At 39.1% G+C, this 19,584-nt stretch overlaps 1 protein-coding gene across 4 annotated transcripts in view; it reads right to left on the bottom strand.

The window, feature by feature from the left end:
* LOC106082913 (AF4/FMR2 family member lilli) overlaps positions 1–19,283 on the bottom strand; it is a 304,474-nt gene extending 285,191 nt beyond the window's left edge. For 2 of the 4 annotated variants that reach the window (XM_013245669.2, XM_013245671.2), the window contains exons 1-2: positions 15,895–16,535; positions 7,095–8,402 (exon numbers count right to left, since the gene is read on the bottom strand). In XM_013245669.2, coding sequence (XP_013101123.2) covers positions 7,095–8,109 — 1,015 coding nt within the window. In that variant the 5' untranslated portion in view covers positions 8,110–8,402; positions 15,895–16,535. Of the gene's footprint in view, positions 1–7,094; positions 8,403–15,894; positions 16,536–19,210 lie in introns of those variants that run through there. The other 2 variants (XM_059366841.1, XM_059366840.1) reach the window with 2 other exon arrangements.
* Positions 19,284–19,584: the final 301 nt, after the last annotated feature.

Below are 19,584 nucleotides of genomic sequence, written 5' to 3'. Positions count from 1 at the left end.
AAAAAATCTTACTGAAATTTGACAAGTTTTCAACCCTTTATGTCCCCATTAATTGGCATAGAAAGAGGGAATGCACCAAAAAATATTTTTCAACTCCATTGCAGTTTATGAAAGAGGGAATACTACAATTGACGTTAAAGTTTTTTTTGAGTTGGTTTTTTGAATGGAAATATTGGTGTTCTTCTCCTTTTTAACTGACTGTTTCACGACGACAACAATTTATGCATATGAATTTTTGTATGACAGCAGGCTGAGTCTCGAACAAAGAGTCTGCCTTGTACAACAGTTTTTTTTTCATGGAGGGGAGGATGTTTTGTAGGAAATTAGCGCGCTTGTCTGTCAAATTCAATTTCGCTTTGATATGTCACCACTTGTGGAAGGAATACCACCAGCATCATGCAACAAAAGCCACTAAAACTGCTGTTACAGCCGCAAAAAAAAACTCGAGATTCAACTCTTCTTGCCTCGCACTTTTCGTTTTGCGTCACTTGTGGTTAATCTGCCTCCTCCCAACATAGGCAGCAAGAGTAGATTAGTAGTGCAACAGGCATGTTCACTTAAATAGCACAAAAAGTTGGTCAGCCAATTTGTATAGAAAAAAGTTGGTCTCCACCTGCAGGACCGTATTATGGTCAGACAGTCTAAAACAGATCTCAGTCCCTTGGTTCTCACTCTGTCCTCTAGCTTTGATCCATCTGTGTACCATGATCTTCCAGAGGGCAATACTAGGGTTCCGTCAATCCAATACTGTGCCGCTGGCAGCAGTGCCTCGCACTCATCCTCAAGTGCCGTCTTAGGTATTCGATCAGAAAGCTCTTCCCTTCCTTCCAGGTTTCCTATCGTCACCTCGAATATACCGCGATGTTATGAACTGCTCCTATCCTCAAACCATACTCCCATCGATTAAGGTCTCATAGCCGCAGTGGCTACGTCGCACTTAAACTGTATGCCTATGGGTTGGATATCTAGAATAGTCCCCAGTGCCCTTTTGGCCGTGATCTTTCAGATGGCAGTACTAGGGTTCCGTCAATCTAAAACTGTGCCGCTGGCAGCAGTGCCTTGCACTCGACCTCAAGTGTCGTCTTAGGTATTCGATCAGAAACTTCTTCCGTTCTATCCAGGTTTCCTATCGTCGCCTCGATTATACCGCGATGTTATGAACTGCTCCTCGCCAGGATTTGAACCCATGCGTTCAGCGTCATAGGCGGAAATGTTAACCTCTACGCTACGGTGGCCTCTGACCGCAGTGGCTGCCTCGCACTTAATCTGTATGTCTATGGGTCGCATAGCTAGAATAGTGCCCTTAGTGCCATAGTGCCCTAGTCAGTGCCCTTGTGGGCGTGGTCCTCATCGCTCCGCCTATGCCAAAACAACATGTTCTCTGAACCCGTTGTATGGTCCTTACGTTGCACTTTTCTCCATCACAGTCCACCAAACAACTGAGGCGAGAGTAAGCATTGGTCTAATCACCCTCATGTAGAGGCAGTGGACTATCCTCTGATTCAGGCCCTATTTCGAGCCTACGGCTGGTTCTCCCCCTCCTACATAGTACCCATCATCTGTAAGCCTTCTCAGCACGCTCCTGAATGTGACACTTCCAATTCAGTTTCCTGTCGAAGATCACTCCGAAGTATTTGACCTTGTCAGATATCGAAATTGTTCTATTCTGAAAACGTGGTGCGTCAAATTGGCCCACCTTCGTCTTCCTCGTGATCAGACAGATTTCAGTCTTCTCTGGGTTAACATTGAGAGCCCCGGCCGACACGGGATAACTATGAGCACTACATAGGCTGGAACTTTGAGCTCAACCTTGTGTGGAGTCCATCGTTATCACGGGAAGCATAGTTGAAAGCTACAGGGCGCGTCCACAGGTTGCGGATGGTAGCAGGTTGCGGGCAGTCAGCGATTTTTGAGAGGAGAGTCTCAGTGAGGAGTCAGATGGCACTGACTCTTAACTAAATACTGAGTGCCAATGATACTCGAGATGACAAGGCGACTTATTGACGCCTTCAAATAACCAATGGCCAAAATCAGGGTCTGTTCCCAGGTTAGGGGTTAGCGGGAGGCGAGCGTCGGATCCTGAAGCAAACGGCTCGCCACAACGAGGGATACATATGCAATCCCACAAAACACATGCGGTTGGGGCGTTGCGCCAGTAACCCGCACCCGGAAAACTATGAGAACTACTATGAAAAATAAAGGAATAGCAAAAACGGACCCGCCCAACGTTGACGACCCAAGCAAACGAAAAAAGGACCATGATCTGCACCTGGAATGTCCGCACTCTTTTTAGAGAAAGTGCAATATACGCGCTGGCGGATGTATTAGGGAAGCACAAGGAAGATACAGGGTGGCTGATGAAAGCCGCTACCAAAAAAAAAATGTAATAACTTTTTTTCTATTTAATAATAATAATTTAATAATTAATTTAATTAATTAATTAATTAATTTAATTAATAATAATTTAATAATTAATTTAATAATTTAATTTAACATGAATAAAAGAAAAATGTATTCCATACACCGAAAAAAAAATGTAGCAATATTCATCATTGTAGCAATATTCATCAGCCACCCTGTATAACCGCCTTACAGGAAGTGCGATGGTTTGGGAATGGCGTCACTACAACACCAAACCGTGACGAACTATACTATAGCTGCCATAACACGAGGCATGAATTTGGCTGCGGATTTGTGGTTAATCGAAGACTGAAACACCTAGTCTCCAGCTTTACTCCGGTATAAGAGAGGCTAGTCACAATCCGCATAAAAGCCAAATTCTTCAACATCAGCCTTATTTATGTCCATGGCCCGACGGAAGACAAAGACGAGCAGACCAAGAATATTTTCTACGAGCGCCTAGAGAGAGAATATGACCGCAGCCCCGCTCATGATATTAAAATCGTTCTGGGAGATTTTAATGCGAAGATAGGGATGGAAGACATTTTTGGTCCAACAGTCGGAAAGTTTAGCCTCCACGAGATAACGTCCAGTAATGGGTTGAGGCTGATAGATTTCGCCGCGGCAAAAAGCATGGTAGTTAGTAGCACCAGATTCCAACATAAAAACATTCACAAAGCCACATGGCTGTCACCCGATAAAAACACGAGGAACCGAATTGATCACGTTGTGATAGATGGAAGGCATTCATCCAGCGTGCTATATGTACGATCGATCCGAGGAGTGAATATAGATTAGGATCATTACTTGGTTGCAGCAAAGGTTCGCAACCATTTGAACATTGCGAGGAAAGTACGATCTGACACTGCACGGATGCTGGACATTGAAAAACTGCCAACACAATAGACGGCAGCGGCATACTCCACTCGACTGACCCAACTGCTTGATGAAAGCACTCCTTGTTCCGATGATATAATGGCGCAGTGGCAAACTATTCTCCACTCCATGGAAAATGCCGCGAAATCCGTACTTGGGTACCGGAAGCCTCCTCCAAGAAACCCATGGTACGACCAAGAGTGTCGAAATGGTACTGAAGCCAAGAATGCGGCATATAGAGCAACCCTGCAATCAGTAGCAACGCGCTAGATGAAGGAGAGGTTACGGGAGAAAAGGAGAGAGGAGAAACGTCTATTCCGCAGAAAAAAAAGGAAATCGAAAGACGTGAGTGTGAGCGAATTGAGATGTACAGGAGTCGGAATGATGTCCAAAAATTCTACCAAAGAATTAAACATCAAACCCAGGGCTTTGGTGCAGGCACAACCTCCTGCAGAGACAAAGAAGGAAATCTGGTAACTGACACGTATAACATGCTGAGGATATGGAAAGAACATTTTACCCAACTGCTAGTGTCCGACGTTGGCGGCGAAGAGGATAACGCAGAACCAATCCCTGATGATGGTACAGAATGTTTGAATCTTAGTCAGAACGAGTTCCAAGTAGCAGTAACCCGACTACAGAACAACAAAGCTGCAGGAGCCGACGGGTTACCCGCTGAACTATTTAAGACCGGAGGCGATACGCTGATAAGGCGTATGCATCAGCTTGTCTATGCAATTTGGTTAGAAGAACGCATACCCGATGATTGGAACCTCAGCAGACATACACAAGAAAGGAGACAAGGCAGTGAAAATGGGTTGGCAGTAAATGGAGATAAGACGAATTGGATGGTTTCAACTCCCAAAAAACCTTGCACAGATAAAGAAAATGGAGAAAGTTGGAAACAACAATTTTGAGACAGTCAGTAACTTTATCTACCTCGACACCGCCGTAACCGAAACGAATGACACCAGATTTGAGATTAAGCGAAGAATAATACTGGCAAACAGATGCTACTTTGGACTAAGTAAGCAGTTTAGAAACAAGGCCACCTCTCGACAGACGAAGATTACACTATGCAAGACACTGATACTATCCGTGCTGTTATATGGTTCAGAAGCATGGGTACTTGTTAAAGCAGATGAGGCAGTGCTTGGAGTATTTGAGTGAAAGATTCTTCGTTAAATATATGGACCAATTTGCATTAATGGAAAATATAGGCGACATATGAACCACCAGCTGTATGAGCTGTATGACGACGATAGCATAGTTACACGCATCAAAATACAACGGCTGCTTTGGCTAGGTCATGTTGTCAGAATGGATGAAGAAGCTCCAGCAAAAAAGTCTTTTGAGGGCAAATACGGTGGTACACGCAAACCGGGAAGACCAAAAGCCCGATGGAAAGATCAAGTGATGGGAGACACCTCGAGGCGCTTGGAAGGCTATTCTACATTCGGCTAGTGGAACAAATATTCCGTCATAGCCAAATAAAGTAAGTAATATCTGGCCCAGTCGTGTATTATCTGCAAGACCCTTTCGGCCCTTCGACATAGCTGGTGCGGATTCTTATCCTTAAGAAATGTTATAACATAGTCTGCATAGCACATGGGTTCAAGACCTCCTCCAAATTGCCCATCAACTTTTTTCTATAAAAAAAAGTTGCTCATCAATTTTTTTCTACAAAAAAAAAGTTTCTCATCATGTTGCACATCAAATTTTTTCTATAAAAAAAAAGTTGCTCATCAACTTTTTTCTATAAAAAAAAGTTGCTCATCAACTTTTTTCTATAAAAAAAAGTTGCTCATCAACTATTTCCTATAAAAAAAGTTGCTCATCAACTTTTTTCTATAAAAAAAAAGTTGCTCATCAACTTTTTTCTATAAAAAAAAAGTTGCTCATCAACTTTTTTCTATAAAAAAAAAGTTGCTCATCAACTTTTTCCTATAAAAAAAAGTTGCTCATCAACTTTTTCTATAAAAAAATTTTGGTCACCACCTTTTTTTATAAAAAAAAGTTGCTTATCAAATTTTTTCTATAAAAAAAGTTGCTCATCTACTTTTTTCTATAAAACTAAAGTTGCTTATCAACTTTTTTCTATAAAACAAAAGTTGCTTATCAACTCTTTTCTATAAAAAAAGTTGCTCATCAACTTTTTTCTATAAAAAAAAGTTGCTCATCAACTTTTTCTATAAAAAAAAGTTGCTCATCAACTTTTTTCTATAAAAAAAGTAGCTTATCAACTTTTTTCTATAAAAAAAGTAGCTTATCAACTTTTTTCTATAAAAACAAGTTGCTCATCAACTTTTTTCTATAAAAAAAAAGTTGGTCATCAACTTTTTCCTATAAAAAAAGTTGCTCATCAACTTTTTCCTATAAAAAAAGTTGCTCATGAACTTTTTCTATAAAAAAAGTTGCGTATCAACTTTTTTCTATAAAAAAAAGTAGCTCATCAACTTTTTTCTATAACAAAAAGTTGCTCATCAACTTTTTTCCATAAAAAAAAGTTGCTCATCAACTTTTTTCTATAAAAAAAAAGTTGCTCATCAACTTTTTTCTATAACAAAAAGTTGCTCATCAACTTTTTTCTATAACAAAAAGTTGCTCATCAACTTTTTTCTATAAAAAAAAGTTGCCCATCAACTTTTTTCTATAAAAAAAAGTTGCCCATCAACTTTTTTCTATAAAAAAAAGTTGCCCATCAACTTTTTTCTATAAAAAAAAGTTGCCCATCAACTTTTTTCTATAAAAAAAAGTTGCCCATCAACTTTTTTCTATAAAAAAAAGTTGCCCATCAACTTTTTTCTATAAAAAAAAGTTGCCCATCAACTTTTTTCTATAAAAAAAAGTTGCCCATCAACTTTTTTCTATAAAAAAAAGTTGCCCATCAACTTTTTTCTATAAAAAAAAGTTGCCCATCAACTTTTTTCTATAACAAAAAGTTGATCCTCAACTTTTTTCTATAAAAAAGGATGCTCATCAACTTTTTTCTATAAAAAAAAATTGCTCATCAACTTTTTTCTATAAAAAAAGTTGCTCATCAACTTTTTTCTATAAAAAAAGTTGCTCATCAACTTTTTTCTATAAAAAAAGGTTGCTCATCAACTTTTTTCTATAAAAAAAGATTGCTCATCAACTTTTTTCTATAAAAAAAAGTTGCTCATCAACTTTTTTCTATAAAAAAAAGTTGCTCATGAACTTTTTTCTATAAAAAAAAGTTGCTCATCAACTTTTTTCTATAAAAAAAGTTGCTCATCAATTTTTTTCTATAAAAAAAGTTGTTCATCAAAAAAAGTTGCTCATCAACTTTTTTCTATAAAAAAAAAGTTGCTCATCAACTTTTTTCTATAAAAAAAAGTTTTTCATCAACTTTTTTCTATAAAAAAAAGTTGATCCTCAACTTTTTTCTATAAAAAAGGATGCTCATCAACTTTTTTCTATAAAAAAAAGTTGCTCATCAACTTTTTTCTACACAAAAAAAGCTAGCTAAAAAAAGTTGCTCATCAACTTTTTTCTATAAAAAAAAGTTGCTCATCAACTTTTTTTGTATAAAAAAAGTTTTTCATCATTTTTCTATAAAAAAGTTGATCATCCCAATCAACTTGCAAATTTTTGGTCCTTTAGTGTATCTCCGTAATTGGACACGACAAACTCTTCAGAAATTATAAAAACAAAAGGCTTGCTGCAGTTGCGACAGCTAGCTACTCATAATGCTGGTAAAGCTAATAAATATTTTTATAAAAAATTTAAAAATGCCATAAGACCAACAACAACCGTGGCAAAACTCGTATGGATGGGCTTGATTAGTAGCTACTTACCCTGACCCTGCAGCATTGAGTGATGAGCCGCTGCTGCCGCAGCAGCTGCAGCCGCATGTGTTGCTGGCATATGAGGATGCTGTAGCGTGGGCAATTGATGCAGATGATGTTGCTGTTGTTGATGCTGATGTTGCTGCTGCTGCTGCTGCTGATGGCTTAGGGCATGATGTTGTTGCATGTGCGAAGCTGCTGTTACCGTTGCATAGGGATTTGCTGTAAGGTGAGGATTTTGTGCTGCCACACCATGATGAGAAGACTGTGGCATGTGTGGCGCTGAGGAATTTGCCAAATGGTAATGGGGCATAAAGGCGGCTGCCACCGCCGCATGGGCATTAAAGTAGGCCATGCGTGAGGCAGCAGCCATGGACATTTGTTGCTGATGATGTTGTTGTTGTTGACTTTGCTGATGCTGCTGTTGTAGTTTCTGCAGCCTTGTAGCAGTCTCCTGGGCCTCATTATTGGCGGAGGGCGAGGAGGAGGAGGAGACCGATGAATGTGGTGAATTGTTATTTGCAGGTGAAGATAAATCTGTGGGCATTATATCCGACTTGTTGCTGGACCCCCGCCCTCTTTCAACCATTTCCGCTGAAGCCTCATTTGTATACAAATTAGAGGAAATTTTAAGGCTAGACTTTAATGCTGGTGGTGTTGCTGTTTTCTGGCCTTTGGACTCTAAACTAATTGCCGTAGAGCTGGGTTTTGCAGCCAACGGCGACGGCGATGATGATGAAGAAGATGATGATGATGTTGTTGTTGTTGTTGTTGTTGCGGCATTGCTACCATTACTGTAATTGCCATTCATGTGTACTTCCTGTTTTATTTCGCTTTGCTTTTGGTCCTTTTGTGTGCTAGCCACACTGCCAACGGCCATGTTGCTGGTGGCTGCAGCTTCTACTGCTGCTGCTGCCGCTAATGTGCCGGCGACTTTGTTTGTGTTTATGTTGTTGTTGTTGGTGGTGGTGTTATTGCTTAGACCCAGCAGTTCCTGTATGGCAAAAGGTGAACGTTGTGGCATTTTGTCTTAGTCCTTATTGTCCTTTTTTAATTGACGTCGTTCCTCTGTTTGCTTTTCAGCTTTTTTTTCTAAAACTTTTTGTTTGGATTTTTTTTTTTTAAATCAGTTCAATTTTGAATTTAAACGATTGGCGTTTTATTTTTGTTCTTTTGTATGCTTTGTAAAATTACAGTTAGCATCACTTTTTGGTTTTTAACTTTATGTACATATCGATTAATCTTCCATTATCTTGACTTTGTTTCGTGGCTAGTCTTTGCATTTAGAAACACTTTTGTGAAATGTGACGGTTTTTCCTGAAGTAAAAATATTTAAATGTTCTAAAAACCGAATCGAAAGAAGCAAAGCGAACACCAATGTAGGCTACAAAACTGTTTTGTCGATGGTTATGCAAATTTGCCCATGAACATTCCATTAAGGAACAGGGGCAAACTTCTCACAGATCAATGATTGCAGTCCGATTCAAGTTTCTCTCAAAAACCCATGTCCAAACGGAAACTTTAGTAGACGGCTTTTGATGAAAACCCATTTTCCACAGGATACGAAGGGACTCACGGAGACACCGGAATCTTGGCATAATGAATTTATGGTGAAGGAATCCTTGAGGAACTTCAAACCATTTGATTCACCCCGACCTGTTGGAATATTTTGGGCGTTACTGCAGAAAGAGGCAGACTTTCTGGCGCCTCGTCTGGCCAAAATTTTCACAGCGTGCCTAGGACTTTCATATACTCCGAAAGCCTGGCAGGAGGCAAGGGTGGTGTTTATACCCAAGCCCGGCAAGGCAAGTTATGTGACACCAAAAGCCCACAGACCCATAAGTCTTACGTCCTTCTACTCAAAACCATGAAACGTATTGTGGACACCATGAGAAAGAGTATGACACCCAGCGAACTGCTCAAATACAAACAGCCTGCCTAAGTCAAGGGAAGGTCGGTGGAGACTGCCCTGCACGAGGTTGTGCATAAAATAGAAGAATCGTTTGATGCCAAAACCTACACACTGGCGGTATGCATTGACATCGAGGGGACTTTTAACAATGTGCGGACCGACACACTGATCCAATCCATAGACCAGTACCGGGTGGTCCTGGTCCTTAGAGTCTGGATAAACCATATGCTAAGGAACAGGAGGATAAATTGTGTGTCCCATGGCTTAAATATAAAGGAGAAAGTGGCACAAGGCTCGCCGCAGGGGGTCATTTTATCGCCACTCCTATGGGTGACCACCATAAGTGCCCTATTACGGATGCTGACTGAGAAGGGATTTGAACCCGTTTGCTATGCAGACGATGTTATTATACTTCTAAGAGGTAAGGATCCGAACGAGCTATGCAGATGCGCCGAAAAAGTCTTGCATATGGCATATGACTGGGCTAAACCCAGAGGTCTCAATGTTAACCCAGAGAAGACTGAAATATGCCTGTTCACGAGGAAGACGAAGACCAATTTAACGCACCAAGTTTCCTCAACAAGACGATTTCGATATCTGACAAGGTCCGGGTGTGATCTTGGACAGGAAACTGAATTGGAAGTGTCACATACAGGAGCGTACTGAGAAGGCTGACAGATGTTGGGCACTATGTAGACGGGCCGTAGGCTCGAAAAAAGGACTGAATCCGAGAATAGTCCACTGGCTCTACATGAGGGTGATTAGACCAATACTTACTTACGCCTCAGTAGTTTGGTGGACTGCTATGGTACAATAGTTTCAGAGAACATGTTGTCTTGGCATAGGCGGAACAATTAGGACCACGCCCACTAGGGTACTGGAGACTATTCTAGATATCCGAGCCATTGACTTACAGATTAAGTGTGAGGCAGCCACTGCGGCTATGAGACTTAAGGCGATGGGAGAATGGTTTGAGGATGGGAGCAGCTCATACCATTGCGGTATAGTCGAGGCGACGATAGGAAACCAGGAAGGAAGAGAAGAGGTTTCCGATCGGATTCTGTGCCATCGGCACAGTCTTGGATTGACGGAACCCTAGTATTGGCATCTGGAAGATCATGTTACACGGATGGATCAAAGCTTGAGGACAGAGTGGGCCTGGGGGCTTGCATTGAGAACCCAGGGACTGAGATCTGTTTTAGACTGCCAGACCATAATACGGTACTGCAGGCGGAGATCCGGGCGATCACGAATTGTGTGAGGTGGTGTGGTGCTAATGCGAGCACGTCGAGTCTGAACATCTTTACCGACAATAAAATTGCCATAAGGGAAATAACAACCAGGACGGCAAGGTCACGAACAGTCTTGCAGTGTAAGAAGGAGATTAACGCCTTCTCTGAGGATGGCAAAATCCGCATCGCTTGGGTGCCGGGCCATAACGGAGTGAGGGGAAATGAAAGGCCACACGATTTGGCGGTGAAGGCCAGAGGACTGCCGTCAATAAACTTAGGTCGACGCAGTCCGAGTTAAGGGAGTGGGCGACAAATGCGCATGCAACATTGTGGAACATGCAACATTGTGGAACCGTCGGTAGGACGGCGAAAATCCTATGGGAGGATCCAGATCGTGAGAAGACAAGGCTATTACTGAAAGGAAGCAAGAAGGAGGTCAGTATAGCTAATGGTATCATAACGGGACACATAGGACTACGAGCTCACTTATGTAAAATCGGCAAGCGGCAAGTGATATCATGTGTAGGGCATGATGAGACGTTGGAGCATTTCCTTTGTCATTGCCTGGTTTTCGCGTCCAACAGATACCGATACTTAAGTGGAGACACAATATCAGACATGAACCAACATAGGGGAGTGATATTGAGGAATTCCTAACTTAAAATTTTCTTTTTAGGGGTTACTTTATAGTTTTTAGAGCGCACAACATGCCGATTACTGGCTTAAGTGTGTGTCTATAGTGGCATGGGGCGGATTAATATCTGCACCCTCTTTTCAAACTAACCTAACCTAACCTATATCCAAATCTGAACCGATATGACCCATTTGCAATCCCCAACGATCTACCCGAATAAAAAGTCGCTCTGCAAAATCTTGAGCTGATATCTCATATTCGCTCGACCGCTATCGATTGTTGTGTGGTGTATAACATAAAGGGTGATTTTTTTGAGGTTAGGATTTTCATGCATTAGTATTTGACAGATCACGTGGGATTTCAGACATGGTGTCAAAGAGAAAGATGCTCAGTATGCTTTGACATTTCATCATGAATAGACTTACTAACGAGCAACGCTTGCAAATCATTGAATTTTATTACCAAAATCAGTGTTCGGTTCGAAATGTGTTCAAATTTTGACAAATTTTGTTCAGCGATGAGGCTCATTTCTGGTTGAATGGCTACGTAAATAAGCAAAATTGCCGCATTTGGAGTGAAGAGCAACCAGAAGCCGTTCAAGAACTGCCCATGCATCCCGAAAAATGCACTGTTTGGTGTGGTTTGTACGCTGGTGGAATCATTGGACCGTATTTTTTCAAAGATGCTGTTGGACGCAACGTTACGGTGAATGAACACATTTCGAACCGAACACTGATTTTGGTAATAAAATTCAATGATTTGCAAGCGTTGCTCGTTAGTAAGTCTATTCATGATGAAATGTCAAAGCATACTGAGCACCTTTCTCTTTGACACCATGTCTGAAATCCCACGTGATCTGTCAAATACTAATGCATGAAAATCCTAACCTCAAAAAAATCACCCTTTATATAATGAATGTGGCATATTTCACCACCGTAGCGCAGGGGTTAGCATGTCCGCCTATGACGCTGAACGCCTGGGTTCGAATCATTGCGAGACCATAAGAAAAAAATTTCAGCGGTGGTTTTCCCCTCCTAATTCTGGCAACATTTGTGAGGTACTATGCCATGTAAAACTTCTCTCCAAAGTGTTTGTAACACCAAGAAGGATGAGAGCTAGACTCATTGATAATTATACCGATCGACTAGGAATCACTTTCTGATTCGATATAGCTATGTCCATCTGCTTGTCCATGTTTATTTGTGTACAACGTATAGGCCGCAATTTTCACCCAAGCATCTTCAAATTTGGTACAGCCATGTTTTTCGGCCTTGAGGCAAAGCCTATTGAAATTGGAGGGAATCAGTTCAGATTTGGATATAAACCCCCTACTTATGTTCGTCCGATTTTGAGAAATAATGCAATAAAGTGCTCAAGTGTTAACCGATTCCCTCGAAATTTGTCAGGAAGGATTTTCTCTCGATTCTCGACATTGTTGGTGAGATTTCAATAAAGCTCTCATATGTATATATCGCCCGATTGTGCTTATTGACATTTGTCTTGAATCTTTGGATGTCAAAGTGGATGGGAAAAACATTAGCCGGAAGTCGAGTCCACATACGAACGGATCGGGCGAAATAAGAATTCTCTCTATAATGCATTGTGCCGTGCGCTGGCCAGTCAATTACAAACGGGTGTGAGTTCCTGGAATTCCAAGTATCCCTGACATACATCCTTCCATCCGGAATAAGAAGACTAATATCAGACGAATATACATCATGAAAGTACCGATAGAACAGTGCCAAACAACCCACATTGCGACGATGATGAAGGAAGGCAATAGAGTTGTATACCCCACTGTGCCCAATCAACGCCATCGCCTCCTCTGTACACGGTCCAGTAGCTCCAGGGATGATTTTGAAGCTCCAGCCCATACATGTGAGTTGTACTCCATTTTCAACCGTTTACGGAAACCTAAACACTTGAATGCTTCTTTCGCCACTTCAAATACATGTTTAGCCCAACGGACATCACTTTGTATTTTCATGACCAGCTTCTGATTGCTCACAACATCTACACCGTTGATAGACAATGATGATGATGATGAGGGTCAGCGAATCGTTTGTGTGACAACAAGCAGCACTGAGTTTTCCGTACGTTAAAATCTACTCGATTCATTCGACCCTACCCCAGAAATAGCCAGCAAATCCTGGCAGAGTGTATCGTCCATAACCCGCTACTTGTCCTCAATCTCTCGAAGACTCGGCCTATGGTCGAATGAGTACGAATGACAGAGATTATGACAGAGATGTCATCCGCAAATGAGTAGATCGGATGCGATGTCTGCCTCAACAGATCGTTGATGAAAATAAGAAAAAGAGAAGAACAGAGCCCTGGGGTATACCTGCGGTTAATTTGTGCTTATTGGATGAGAAGCCATCTATAACGACTCGAATAGTGCGATCTTGGAGAAAGCTCGAAATAAATCGAACAAAGCCATTAGCGACACCAAATGCGACAAGCTTTGTTGGTAGTGCACCGGGCCAGATCCTATCAAATGCCTTGGAGATATCAAGAGCCACAACATTACTCTCACCAAACTGGTGGATTGGATGACTCCAACGTTCCGACAGAAGTGCCATGAGGTCGCCCGTAGAGCGATTTCTGCGGAACCCATATTGCTGGTCGCTAAGAAGGCCATTAGACTCTAAATACCTCACAAAACCTTGGAGAGAGAGGAGCATATCGCAATTCGCCGATAATTCGCAGGATGTTTGCCTCACCCTTCTTGGGTATTGGCTGAACGTTCGCAACCTTCCAACGCGCCGAGAAGACTCCCGCACGGTAGGCAAGTTTGAAAAGGTTGCGTAATGGACGAGCGAGCGTTGAAGAACACTTGCATCAGACAAGTGTTGATATGCCATGCGGGCCCGGGAATTTATTTACGTCTAGATTTTCAAGAACCCTTTTAACTCCACGAGTTTGAAAAAATATTTCGGGCATGACGCCATATACATTTTCGATTGAGGGGTGTGGTTGTTTGTTATCCGGCAGGGAAGAGTTCCCTGCATATACATCAGCCAACAGCTTAGCCTTATAAACCGGGTCAGTGAACGTTTGATCGTCCTTAACAAGAGTTCGAATAGATGAAGAACTACCCTTTACTCCTTACACGAACAACGAAGCAAGAACCTTAGTACGCGTATTTATTGACCAATCTTTCCAAAATTTTTGCACAACGATTTCCTCGACGACTACTACAATATCTAAGAAGTTTGTGCGAAATCGGTTCAGATTTAGATATAGCTCCCCTACATATGTTCGTCCGATTTTGAGAAGTATTGCAATAACCGATTCCGATTTAGATATATTGGGTTGCCCAAAAAGTAATTGCGGAATTTTTTTAAAGAAAGTAAATGCATTTTTAATAAAACTTAGAATGAACTTTAATCAAATATACTTTTTTTACATATTTTTTCTAAAGCAAGCTAAAAGTAACAGCTGATAACTGACAGAACAAAGAATGCAATTACAGAGTCACAAGCTGTGAAAAAATTTGTCAACGCCTACTATATGAAAACCCGCAATTACTTTTTGGGCAACCCAATAGCTCCCATATATTTATATTCCCATATATATTCGTCACATTTTGGAGGCCACCGTAGCGCAGAGGTTGGCATGTCCGCCTATGACGCTGAACGCCTGGGTTCGAATCCTGGTGAGACCATCAGAAAAAATTTTCATCGGTGGTTTTCCCCTCCTAATGCCGGCAACATTTGTGAGGTACTATGCCATGTAAAACTTCTCTCCAAAGAGGTGTCGCACTGCGGCACTCCATTCGGACTCGACTATAAAAAGGAAGCCCCTTATCATTGAGCTTAAACTTGAATCGGACTGCACTCATTGCTATGTGAGAAGTTTACCCCTGGTCCTTAGTGGAATGTTCATGGGAAAAATTTGCAATTTGCACATTTTGGGTAATTCGCAATAATGTTGTCATTTGTCAAACGTAATTATTACAGTTTGACCATATTTGCTCGAAATTTGATACGGATTGTTGAATAACCCAACTGCAATCATCCGGGGAGGTCCATCAAAATTGGTTCAGAATCAGATATATCTCCCATTTGTTCTTATAGGCTAGGTGTAGAGTATTATTCAGGCGGCAACGCGTTTTCTTACTGTTGTTGTATAGTTCACCGTAGTTAGCATGTCCGCCAATGACGCCCAACGCTTGGGTTTAAATCCTGGCGTGAACATCAGAAAATTTTTCAGCGCTGATTATCCCCTTACTAAAATTTTATGCTCACATTTTTTAAAATTTTCCATAAAATGTGAGTTTGAATAATTTTTTCACAAAAAAAGTAAACAATTTTCAAATTTTATTTTCATAAAATTTTAACTCAAACATTAACAGTTTAAGTTGCTGAGACCCAGGTTTTCTCTGTCCTTTTTCATTACTTTTAAGCTTTCCTCCCTTTTTCTAAGCGAACATTATTTACAAAAACAACTAAAAATCACAAAATCATTCTTCTAAACCCTAAAGGTCCTCTTCAAATATGGCAACAATCTGTGCAAGAAACATATTTTTTCTTTAAAAATGGTCTGCAAAACTTTTCTGCTTTAAAAATATATGCCAAAGGATATTTAAAAAAAAAAAACAAAAACTTATGTTAACTTGATACCAAAAATGATTTTATTTCTAATTTTTTAATTGACAAATCCAGTTAATATTTTTTTTTTTGTTTTCATTCAAAATTAATTATTATAAATTATTTTTTTTTTTAATTTTATTTCAAAAAAAAAAAAATGGAAAAAGTTAGTTTTGTTAATTTTTTTGTATAAAAGAAACTTTCATGAAGTAAACAAAATTTAGAAATTTTTAATCTAATTTGGGTTTGTTTACTCTGTAATCAGTAAGAAATTATTTTGTGATGATGTCAGCCACGCACGTTTTCATTTTTTCTTATTTTTCTTATTTTCAAAAGGACATTCAGTAGATCAAATTTATGAACAACCTTAACGCAGACGAAAAACAACCATAAATAATTATGAGTTTAGCATTTATTTTTTGTTTTTGTTTAACAATACCAGACTAGAGTGTTGCAAAAATAGAAATATATCACATTGTACAACGTATAAGCCCATACATGTCTGGGGCTGAAGCAATCAACGCAAGAAGAAGTAGAAAAAACTCTCACGACAATGACAAAATTAACACCCAACTCTAAAAGTCAATGTAAGGCGTTAAGCGTAAATGGCATTACGTTAGCTGCGTTCAGTGTTCTTTTTTTTCTTGTTTTAGTCGTTTTCAAAATTTCTTTGGTTGAGTTTGGTAGTTGCTGTTTGGGTTTTGTTTGTTTGTGGCGGCGAGAGTACGTTTGACGTTACGACTTTTTTTTATGATAACACGCGAGCGGGCGTTTTGTCGAGTTTTTTGCGTGTACAACAAATTCGCAATAATTTCCACGTTAAACTGTTGTCAAACTAAACGACGACCAACAGTTTTGTGTGTTGCAGCGGCAGCAGCAACAAAATAATCGCAAGAAACAGCAGCAACAACAACACCAACATGGAGAACAGTAAAACAATATTTACGATAACAGCCCAAGAATGAAAGAAAGCTCAAACAACAGCAACAAAAAAAAAACAGAAATTGTAAAAAAACTCTTTTTGAAAAAGCTAACAAAAAAAACCGAAAAAACGTCGGCTTCGATTTTAAACGGCTACAATATTCGAACTCATGCGACAGTCTGGTGACTGCAGGACTCTGCAGCAAGGCAAAAAAGGATCAAAAAGCATTTAATTTGCTCCAGAGGTAGAGAAGTAGGAGTCAAGCTGTGAGCCAGAGTAAGAGAGAGCGAGAGAGAGAGAGCAAGCCAGCGAGTGCCCAATATTTTGAAAAAAAAATTTAGCAGTCCAAATTTTTTTTCAAATTTTTTTAAATGCGCACAACAAAAACCTTTGCTTTGCCATAATAAAGGCTAGATTTGTTTCTAGGAAAATAAATTCGGAGAACAAAAGGTCCCTCAGTGATTTATCTCTGGCAGAGTTTAAACTTTTTCTAAACGGCGGCGCAGTTTATCTTGAAATCTCTACATGGTCTGTTGCATAGAAATCCGCGTCTTGTTTGAAGCACCACCTTTGTTCATTGCCTTAAAGTCAAGACTAAAAATTACCGGTGTTTTAAAACGCGCACAGAGCGAACTCTGAGTTATTACCAAAACGAGGGGGCGTTACCCAAACCACTGTTTACAGAAACGGAAAAGAGGGTTGAACTCTTTTAACATCATAATATAGCTCAACTGCTTCAACCCATAGAGAGCGGAAATTTCTTTTACTTGTTGTAGGCAACAACAATTACCAATATGGCGCCTGCGCAATGAAACCTGCAATTACTCTCTTGCTATATAGCTGAGCTCTTCTATTCGCTTTTAAAACAACAGTCTAACTGTTCACTCTTAGCAATTGGTCTAATAAGACTTTTTCATAACTTCCAGATTTCCCCATTTATCTAAAAATTCCAGTATAAACAAGAAATTCCCCTTACAAAGGCACAGCAATCAATGGAAATACCTATTCCCATATTAACACTCCTTAAACTGACTCTCTTTACCTTTCTTTTTTCATTATTATGCTCTCTCTCTCTCAGAATTTCTTTGTATAATCAAACACCCTAATTGATAAGTTATGATTACCCCTGAGTAAAACAACTGCAAGAGTGTTGGTGCCTTTTATATTATCTTCTCTCAGTATCAATACATGTGCTTGCGTGTGTAGCCTTTTACTCTTCTTCTCCTAGTACAGTTGTTGGTGTTCTTGTTTCCCTCTCCATGACTGTTGATGTTCTAAGCCCCATGAGTTTGAGTGCCCTGCTGTGTTTGGTGTGTTTAACTTTGCTGGCAGTCTCCCCTTTTCTTAACATTGCTGTTGTTGTTGTTGCTGCTGATGGCCTTTGCCATTGTAGCTGTTTTTGTTGTTTCTGGCTGCTTGTCGTCATTCTGCGTCGTAAACTCGTAAATCATTCAATTCAATGGAGTATGCCAATTTATAAATGGTTGCGTGTATATAGTATGTTTTTGTTGTGTGCTGTTGTTGGCAGTGAGCTGTGTTGATGTTATTGTTGTTGCAACTGTATCTATCTTCTTTTTTTCTTAGGAGTTGATTGTTTTCTCTCATTCCTCACCTCTTAATGATGATAATGTTAGTTGGTATGTGGTATTCTCTTGGTGTTTGTCCTATCGAATGTGTGCGATGACCGTTATTTTGGACTTGCATTGCTTTGTTGTTTTTCGTTTTTTTTTTTTAACGAGTTGTTGGTATGACAGCCCCAATTTTGATACAAATTTATTTGTACGAGAGATTTTGAACAAATCACTTAATTTACTAAATTCTTAATGGAATTAGCTTTTTGTTAAAAACTTTTTAATAAAATATGGCATTATTTTAATAAAATCGTGTCAACTACAAATCTTCAAAACCAACCACAGATGACCACCACGTGGTGTATTTCGTGGTATTCAACATAAGCAGCCGTTAATGATAATGAAGTAAAATATTGGACCTTTTCTCTATACAACCTGTTTAAAGGGTTTTCAAAGGGTCCATGGTCCTATTTGTTAAAATTCTCAAACTGTGTCAAGCAACTAAACAGAAGGAGAATGAGACATTTTTGTCTTTGAGAAAATGTTAATAATTTTTTACGTTCAGATATTATTTTCTTAAAATTTTAACTTTAGAGAGAATTTGTAAAACAATATGTCGAAAAAATAATCAATTTCATAGAAATTTTCTTTCACAAAAAATTTTGTCAACTGAGAATATTTAATTAAATTTTTTTTAAATCAGATTTTTCAAAAAATTCGTTAATATTCAAAGGATTTTTTTTTTAAATTTTGCCATCTCTGGCCTTGATTTCATCAAAAAGTAAGTATTCTCGGTGGTGTAGGGTATTATATAGTCGGACCCGTCGGACTTTTAGCTCTCCTTACTGGTTTTGTTAGAAATTTTGTTTTTAGAAGTAATTTCACAAAATTTTGTCTTTAGAGAAAATTTCATAGAAATTTTGTCTTTAGAGAAAATTTCATAGAAATTTTGTCTTTAGAGAAAATTTCATAGAAATTTTGCCTTTAGAGAAAATTTCATAGAAATTTTGTCTTTAGAGAAAATTTCATAGAAATTTTGTCTTTAGAGAAAATTTCATAGAAATTTTTCTTTAGAGAAAATTTCATAGAAATTTTGTCTTTAGAGAAAATTTAGAAAGAATTGCAACAAAATCTTGAGAATTTTTCATTGAAACTTGTCTCTAAAGAAAATTTAATTGAAATTTTATTTTAGCAAAAATTTGTTTAAAATCATATTTTAAAGGTAAAATGTTTGTGAACATAGTTGCACTTTATAAACTTACCTGTAAAATGTCGATTAAATTTGTCGATTGTTGAACAAACGAATTACACAGAAGGTATTTAGTATTCATAAGACACATAACATTAATTTTTTTTATTTTTCTATTTGCTAAATTTAGTACTTTTTTTGCCAAGTAAATAAGATGACTTTACCTCTATTTATTTTCTTTGGTAAAGATCTTGACCAACAAAACTTCATATCGTCTTCACCTCAGACAAAGAACTTAATCAACACCTAAACAAATCTGAGTACTTGACATTTTCACCACCTCTTTTTCTCCCACTCTCGCACACTTGTTGCACAAAACCAACAACAACAAGGCTAATGGATACACACACGACGTAATACAAACACGAAAACCGATGCTCCTCTTAA

The sequence above is a fragment of the Stomoxys calcitrans genome, chromosome 4, assembly GCF_963082655.1.
Source record: "Stomoxys calcitrans chromosome 4, idStoCalc2.1, whole genome shotgun sequence".
NCBI classification, from domain to species: domain Eukaryota; kingdom Metazoa; phylum Arthropoda; class Insecta; order Diptera; family Muscidae; genus Stomoxys; species Stomoxys calcitrans.
Note: the sequence above shows the minus strand (reverse complement) of the source record. Positions and strands in the feature narration are given on the sequence as shown.